The following is a 9,385-nucleotide window of genomic DNA, read 5'->3' on the forward strand; positions in this document are numbered from 1 at the left end:
TACCAAAATGCACATAATAATATAAATGGACAAACCATTATTTACTAGATAAATACTCTTTTTAAAATGACATCCACCCACATTACACCACCCCAATTCCCAGTTCCGTATATTTATAAATAGAATGGTAAAACAACGTCAAGCCTTCAGCTATTGTCACTTTGATTTGTGAGAAACCATCGCTATTTATCCTAAAGGCACGATGAACAAAAGTCTATCTCATGGGCAGAAGGAAGAGTAACATCTCACTGGAAAGTCTCAGTAAATTAAGGTGACATTGCACACAGTTTCCATATGAGATTCTAGGAAAAGAAAGAGTGGAGAAGCTGTAAGGGATCCGAGATATGACACGCAGGTCCTACGTATAGGCACACAGCCAAAAGTCTTTATGGTTTTATAAAAAAAATGTGTAATTAATTTTCTCTGCTAATTAAACTGCCTTTATTTACTACTGCATTATGCATTACTGCATTATGCATTATTATTGCATAAACATTATGCAAGCAGAATTGCAAGACCTGTCCTAGAATCTTAATGCTGTTTATATTGATTTTCTACCTGTGGACATTCTGGGACACAATTTATAATCTGGCCTTATAAACTCACTGAGGCCTGCTGGGCCAAGTAGCTTAACCTTTTACATTGGGAATACAAGTAATTACTAGACTTGTGCAAATGTTCATTATTCGTTATTTGTCTGAATAAAATGTAATTCCTGGTAATTATTGAGCTAATCGATTCTGAATAGCCGTTCATTTTCTGACTGAAATTTGTTTGTATATGGACTGAATTATTTTATGTATGAATGACTTTCAGACACTTGTGAATGAATTTGGATCATTAAATCAACGAATATTCGGAATTCATTCCTGGTTGCCAGGAATAAAAAAAAATCTTATGGACAATTCATGAATGGCGAATATTTTTGTAATTTTATTATACATTTTATTTATTACAATTAACTATCTGACTAGAGGATTCTGAATCAGGTTAGGTCTGTCTAAAACCATAGAAGCACATAGACTATGTCTCTCTCCCTTGCACATATTTTCTGCTTTAAAAATGTGTAGTTACCAGAGCCTGCCTCTCACATATAGAATATTTCTATTTAATGAATTGTCATTGTGCTGTTTCTCTGTTAATGCTAATGAGTGTCCTATCCTACAAATACTCGACTCACCCTTGCGTGAATTCTTTGAGTGTCGAGAACATGCCTATCATTGTTTAACTCTTGCCTTGTTTGTGCTAGCTCCTCCAATGTAAAGAAATGGGAAACTGAACTGGAAACCTTGAGAGAGAGCAATGCCAGACTGTCCTCTGCCCTACAGGATTCCATCGCTAGCGTAGAACACTGGAAGAAGCAATTTCTAACATGTAAAGATGAGAATGAGCACCTCAGGAACAAGGTAAATTGCATGTTACAATCTACACACCAGTGGGATTGGTTCAGATATTCAAGGTCCCATATTTGTATCATCAATCTTAATGTTAAGGACAAGTACAATACCCCAGTATGCAAAGTATAAACTCAGTAATGAAACAGGTTATGGTCTCAGAGTGGCCGGACGTCACGATAAAAAGACAGGTAGAATAGTTAGGACCAGCCAAGTTAGGACCAGCCTGCAGTTTTATCGGCTGTGGGCATAATTGTTGTTACCACTCTTAAGCATGATGACTATGCTTTAATCTGTCATTCGTGACATTGCAATGCTGGCACACTTGTGCTGAGTCATATAAGGAGCATGCACATAGTGGCCGGCGTCAGTGTTGCTGTATAAGATGGCAAGGACTGGCAAAGTGGTGTTGCGCCGCATCCGCACTCCCTGCGACTGATGGGCCAGTAAGGGAACTCTAGGACTCCTTACATTTTGCTCAAATTATCCAAACCAACTGGGAAGGAGCACCTGTTAGATGATTGGGAAACCCTCTTATGTACTTGCCACATGTATCTCCTGTAATAGGGAGTTGAGTCCCAGGCCCTCAAGATATGTATAGGGCTAATTATTTCGTAGTATGTTCTTGTTAAAAATAATTTTATGTGCAAAAAAATAGACAATACATTCATTAATGGAATATCCAAGGTATCATATTAAAGGATAGGGATGTGCATGGGCAAAAAATTTGTTTCAGCACTTCTGAAATTTTTCTAGGGTTAGGGTTAGCTTCTTGTCATCATTCCCTTAATTTTCCCTTCCTCTTCTGTTTTGCCACTTTTCAGAAATCCAAAGCAGTTCGGAAATTTGGCAATTTAGACATTCGGAACACACGTCTATTAAAGGACCACTCCACACCCCTGAAGCACTTAGCTTGCTGAAGTGCATTATGGGTGAGGAGTACCCTAGTTTAACCCCAGCTTATAAAAGTGCTGATTTTCAATGAGAAATCTGCACTTTTATAAATTAACTAGGGAACTCTTCCCTAACTCAAACAGCCTGGGAGGATTCCTTTCTACTTCCGTTATGGGATCTAAGTGAGTGTGCTTGCCTCCTTCACCCTCACATACCTCAGACCAGCTCCACAGCTCCAGACGTGTGCGTGCATGCATGTCTGGATCAAGTCAGAGGCTACTCAATGAGACTGAAAGTCTTTTCCTGGAGGAAAAGGGGAGGGCTTACAAAGGCTGCAGTCATAAGAAGTGCAGCTTTTGTAATCTCTTTTAGACTATACTCCCAATTAATACATACATAAAAATATGCATGCTTGTATTCATTGGGGGTATATCTACTAAACTGCGGGGGTGGGGTTGGAAGTGTGGAGTGGTCCTCTAAGTGATTAATATTTCTGAAGTGAACTACAGTTTTTCTTAAGACTGTGAAATTTTTTAAGATAAAAATAATCCCAATATTATTATTTTATTTTTTTTTAAAAATTTTGGTTTTAGATTCTTAGCAGTTTTCATAGCTGCAGTCAGTGTCTTCGGACCCATTTCATGTTGACTGCTCTAATTTTCTGAAAGTTTTCTGCGCACTTATTAAATAAATGGAAAGTCATTTTATGAATATTTTATTGAATTGCTTTCTTTTATATTCCGCTGTTCATTTTGTTCCCTGCCTAAAAATAAATTATTGTCATTAAAATTACATCTGTTTCTATTTTAACATAAGTGGAACATTAACTTATATTAAAACTAACTAACAAAAAAGAAAAATTCAAAAAGTCCAACCAGTGACAACCTAATGGAGAACATTAAGATCGGAATGTGAAGTTTTATTATTCCTTAAATTGTTTAGGGTTTCTATTTGATTTTTCATTTCGGTTGAGAGCTGTATGGTTCACTCAGTGCTCAGTTTTTTCACTCTACATTAAAGATAACAATGTAATAGCTGGCTTGGAACATTCAAGATTTTACAGTCTCTTGGGTTTGACTCCAATCTTAGGAATTCTGGTGTGATTCTGAGTTACACACCCTGGATCTGACCACTTCATATTCTCCATTGATTTTAAAACACTTGTTACAGTAAAGCCGCTCTGTCACTGTCTGGTGTCTTTACATAACTTTCAAATTCCCCGATGGTAACATTGCTACTCGCAGTGCATTGATTAGTGGTGCATAGGAATGTAAGTTCCTCGTGGCCACAGCCATCTTCATCTGGTGGGTCCTCTTCAGCTCCTGGTGCTTTATCTGCCTGGAGCCCACGTTGGTGCACACGAGTTAAACACTGAGCTGGTAGCTGTATTAAATGACAAAACTTGACGGTTGATGTCTCCCTGCTTTTATCAGACGTACGGGATATACTTAAGACAAAGAAATCCATACTTTGTCTTCTTATGTCTTTCGACTGCTTTGAAATTAAAGTGAAATTAGAATCCAGTCAATGTGAGTATTTCATAAAGTTTATCTTCATGATAAATGAGGGAATGACAGAGCCAGTTAATGTCCCACAGACTTTTATTTTTTTTTCTGGGTAAAAGCCCCTCCGTGAATACAGATATGATTTTCTTCAAGCCAATCCTTTGACTACCAAATCACCTAAAAGCACCAACTTTGAAAGTTTACAGTAAAAGAAGTATGGATGTGCTATTCTGCACTGGCAGAAATAAGCCCTAAATGCACAACGGCCAGGCCTAGCATTATCTGACCTTTTTCTGTTTGATATCAATGATCTGGACAAGCCTGCAAGGTATTGTTTAGACCCTTCCAAAGGAATCATTGTATTAGAATAAATAAAGATCATATGATATTTTCCAACATTAAATGTTTTGTTTTTGCCTTTAGTGTTGATATGTATTCACACTTTATTTAGCAAAATCTTTCCTATTGTAGCACATATTAATAACTACTCACACAATAAGGTGGTCCTCTCACCACTTCTAAATGTCATGTTCCACGTCAGAGCTCTACGCATTAGGTTAGATCTTAATCCAGCATCATACTCTGGCCACTCATTTAGAATGTAATACCACTCCTGTTCATATCACTCAAGGTTAGGTCGTTGTGAATCCGCTGTATATTATAGGTATATTCCTCAACCAGAGAAATAATTAACGAAAGCTTTTAATAATCTTGCATTTGTAAACATAAGCAATAAGTGTGGGTTTTCTGCATTACTTTTTGCCCTTTTTTATTACAGGCCTACCCTTACGTCGGTATCGGCACACCACTACCGACTTGTTCCATTATTAATGTTATCACACGGCTTATATGTTACTGACCACAAATAAATAAATATATATATATATATATTTATTACAGGCGTCTTACATTATTTCTCAATGGTAGACAAGGAGAATGGTTAGACCTTGGATGATTTAAATGATATAATTGATGCTGAGTGAAGGTTTATGAGTAGATGAGAACACAATGTGCCACGTGTGTGAATATATAAATACACAAGAGACATGTTTGTTACATTGCTCATGCACTAAGCACATCCGTGCCATTCGTATCACTGCACTGATATTGCACATGGCTGACTATAACCAATGTGTACCTTGCTTTATTCATTGAAGATTGTAGAGCTGGAAGCACAATGTGATGAAATAGACCAGGAAAGAGAACGAAACGAAGATCTGCGCAAAAGATTACAAGAACTGGAAGCGGAAATCCAGGACAAAGAAGCAGTAAGTCTAATCAGAAGTATTGTAGAGGGGAAAATACTTAAATGCCATTAATTCCACAAAGCCAATATAACTGTTGGACAGTAAAGGAACACTAACGTTAGTAATACAAACACGTACCTCTAAGGCCAACATAATCACACTGAAACCAAGTGACTCTGATCATTTTTGGAAATTTGCCCATTTTGGCACAAATTTATGTATGGTTAAAACATTAACACCTGTAGAACACCCAGAACAATGTAAACAAGACTGTAATGGCTTACTAAGGCCAGGAACGTTAGCCCAATTCTAAATATGCTTTAAGTGAACGTCAAACAGCCACAGTGGAGAAAATAGTTGATCTACTAGTTGCCATCAATCTGCCAGAGTGTAAACTTCAGATTTGCCACCTAATGTACTATCGCAAATGGAGCTAGTGTTGTCATTGGCAGCTGTACATTGCAATTTATTTTTGTTACTATTTTAATCATTTCATTCTTATACATAAAATATGTTGTTTAAGGATTCTCATACATAACATATATGTTGGTAAAGCACTCCACCGTTAATGCTTCAAACTCACTGAAGAGTGCGTAAACCTGACATTGCAAATGCCCCAAACTCTCAAAAGAGCCTGATGAGAGATAAAAATGCCTAGAACAGCAGGGAAATTAATGTGGGGATGACAGTTGTCTCATCTGGTTGATTGACAAGGTACCATTTTACTAACATAATTGACACTACCAAAAGAACAATACTGGAATTTCATAAAAAAAAATTCTACTTAAGCTTTTAACACTTTTTGACCTAATTTTAGACATATTTAACTTAACTATAGATCTCAAGTTTTTCTTATACAAATCATTTGTATGTTCTAATTTGGAAATTAAGATTTTGGTTAACCCTTTAACGACGTTTGACGTTTCCGTCAAGACAGACCTACCGTTCAGGACGAATGACGGAATTTCCGTCATTTACTAAAGTTAACCCCAGATCGCGGGGTTAACGCTCCTCAGATCTGGCTCGGTATTCGAGGCAGACCGGGAGCACCCGATTGCGCAGTCCCTGCAGCTGTGATCATTCTGACAGGCTGTCAAAGCAAGCACATGTGTTGGAGGGACTTCTGATCTGCCTCCCTGTGCTTCCGCGTTTAGTGTGAAGTGCAGGGCTACGGATCAGCAGTGATCTTCTCCCTGTGTGAAAAAAATAGTTAGTTTAAAATCCCCTTACCCCCCCCCCCCTCTTTATCCATTTTAAATTAAAATTAACCCTTTCCCTGCCAATTGATCACTACATTTTATTGTGATCTGATTTATTTTCTTTAACCCCTGAGGGATAACTTTTTTTTTTTTTTTTACCCTCTGGTTAAATTTATTTAAGTGATTAATTTAAATATTTAAAACATATATATTTAGCTAGCTGGGGTGGGTGAAAGTTAGTGGGGAATTGGGGAATTTGGTGTTAGGCTAGCTAAGTTTTTAAAAAGTTTAAAAAAGTGAAAAAAAATGTTTTAACGTTTCAAAAAAGTTAAAAAAAAAAAAAAAAAAAAGCCACACCTTTACCCAGTCCTAATAAAAATCAACCCTTCCCTGCCAGTTGATCACTGCCTACAGTGATCAAAATTCAGATCACAGTATTATACTGTGATCTGATTTCTTTTTTATTTTAAGAGGGTTAACTTTATTTATTTTTTTTAACCCTAAGGGGTTTTAAATTATTTATTTGGGTGGGTGGGAGTTATGGGAAATTGGGGAATTTACTGTAAGTACTGCTAGTTAGGGGTTAACTATTAAAAAAAAAAAAAAAAAAGCTTATACAAATGTAAGTGTAAAAAAGTTTTAAGAAAGTTAAAAGTTAAAAAAATTAAAGAAAAAAAGTTTAAAAACAAGTTTTAAAAAGTACAAAAAATGAAAAGCGCAAAAAAAAACCAACATAAAAAATGCCTACACCTACAAATGTCTACCACTACACCTGGAACAAACTAGCGTATAAATGATCCCACGCTAAGGTTCAAAATATGCCTTTTGAAATACCCTGGGATGTCTTCTTTAAGAAATGGTATGTCTTTATAGTGTAGCTGGAATATGTAGCCTGCTAAAGTGCTCCAAAGTGGGACACGGACGCATCAAAACCCTCCATAAAAATTCACACCTTAACTCTTCTGTTGTCTGTTAATATGTATCTTGACCCTATTACACTGGCTCCGTAGGCTTTAGACATAGCCATGAGATTATGCCCTTGCCCCCCCCCCCCAGTGGGCGCAAGCGATACACCTACAATTCTGCAGCCAATTGTTAACCCCTTGCAAAACCACAGCCGCCTATCGCAGCGCTATGCTCCCAGCCTAACTCCTTGTATACGGACAGCTAACCACCTGCTTTTTCTCCCTACCAGCGCCTCTCTAGAAGTACAAACATAACGCGCTACGATATTTAGCCCTAAGGCGCAAGAAGCCTAAAGCAAACGCCCCCCACACCCTACGCCTCATAGTAGCCCACAGATGAACCTGGGTGTCTTAGCCCATAACCAAAAAATGGAGTAGGCTTAGCCGAGTGATGTATAGCCAGCTATGACATATTGTTAACCAGTTATTCACGTGACATGTTGTATTCTCTGCATAAACTCACAAAAATAAAGAATTAAAAAAAAAAAATCACACCTAAAAACCTGAACTTGTCACGTCTTTTACAGCACTGTAACTTCACAAAATAGTGTCACTGTCTAGGTCATACATTGGGCATATTGTTTTATTTAGAAGATGTAACTAAGCATAATTTGGGGATTTTATGACAGTGGTACATATCAAGTGTAAGAAATACTCTTCATAAATGCAACATGTATGTAAAAATGGCATTCTCCCTCCCCCCCCCCCACCACAAACCTTGACATGAATTAGTTTTTTTTTCCTCCCATTTTTTGGCATTTGTTTTATAATTAATGAGAATTTATATGTGACATCAAATTAATGCCCTTTTTTGCCCTCTAAAAAAATGGTATATAATATGTGTTGGTGCAATAAATGACAGAGATGCAAATTGCTTTTGAACACAAACAGCAAAAAAATGCAAAAATGGCTTGTATCTTTAAGGGTAAGTCCAGTTTTTGAAGCTGCGTCCTTAAGGGGTTAACATTCTTTTTTTTTTTTCTGGCAATCTGCTGCAAATGTTTAGATGAATATCTTGCCTTACCGGAGATTGTGTTGTGTGCCTTGTGGACTACACTAATAAACAGCTCCCTAAATAAAACCCAGAAAGCAAACTGTGTTCAAATGCTTTGTTCTCGGGGATCACAAGTTACGTATTGTGAGAGATCTTGGCATTGTGCCCAGACCACTTCACCAGCACTGTTATAGTTTAAATCTACACGCCTGTGGCATAACGATTTAACCTGGGAATACTCACTACAAAATAATTCTATGTCTAAGTTTGTGATCAGTTTGTCTAGCTATTATATATATTGTGTGTGTATATATGTGTGTGTGTGTGTATATATATATATATATATATATATATATATAGATTTAGATATATACAGAGAGTGCAGAATTATTAGGCAAGTTGTATTTTTGAGGATTAATTTTATTATTGAACAACAACCATGTTCTCAATGAACCCAAAAAACTCATTAATATCAAAGCTGAATATTTTTGGAAGTAGTTTTTAGTTTGTTTTTAGTTATAGCTATTTTAGGGGGATATCTGTGTGTGCAGGTGACTATTACTGTGCATAATTATTAGGCAACTTAACAAAAAACAAATATATACCCATTTAAATTATTTATTTTTACCAGTGAAACCAATATAACATCTCAACATTCACAAATATACATTTCTGACATTCAAAAACATAACAAAAACAAATCAGTGACCAATATAGCCACCTTTCTTTGCAAGGACACTCAAAAGCCTGCCATCCATGGATTCTGTCAGTGTTTTGATCTGTTCACCATCAACATTGCGTGCAGCAGCAACCACAGCCTCCCAGACACTGTTCAGAGAGGTGTACTGTTTTCCCTCCTTGTAAATCTCACATTTGATGATGGACCACAGGTTCTCAATGGGGTTCAGATCAGGTGAACAAGGAGGCCATGCCATTAGATTTTCTTCTTTTATACCCTTTCTTGCCAGCCACGCTGTGGAGTACTTGGACGCGTGTGATGGAGCATTGTCCTGCATGAAAATCATGGTTTTCTTGAAGGATGCAGACTTCTTCCTGTACCACTGCTTGAAGAAGGTGTCTTCCAGAAACTGGCAGTAGGACTGGGAGTTGAGCTTGACTCCATCCTCAACTTGAAAAGGCCCCACAAGCTCATCTTTGATGATACCAGCCCAAACCAGTACTCCACC

The 9,385-nt window shown here is 37.2% G+C and overlaps 1 protein-coding gene across 1 annotated transcript in view; it reads left to right on the forward strand.

The window, feature by feature from the left end:
* The window catches only part of HOMER2 (homer scaffold protein 2), a 176,458-nt gene that overhangs the window by 147,851 nt on the left and 19,222 nt on the right, over positions 1 to 9,385 (forward strand). The window contains exons 6-7 of the mRNA XM_063445672.1: positions 1,250 to 1,406; positions 4,951 to 5,061. Of these exons, the coding sequence (XP_063301742.1) occupies positions 1,250 to 1,406; positions 4,951 to 5,061 (268 nt within the window). The remainder of the gene's footprint in view (positions 1 to 1,249; positions 1,407 to 4,950; positions 5,062 to 9,385) is intronic.

The sequence above is a fragment of the Pelobates fuscus genome, chromosome 3 (assembly GCF_036172605.1).
Source record: "Pelobates fuscus isolate aPelFus1 chromosome 3, aPelFus1.pri, whole genome shotgun sequence".
NCBI lineage: Eukaryota > Metazoa > Chordata > Amphibia > Anura > Pelobatidae > Pelobates > Pelobates fuscus.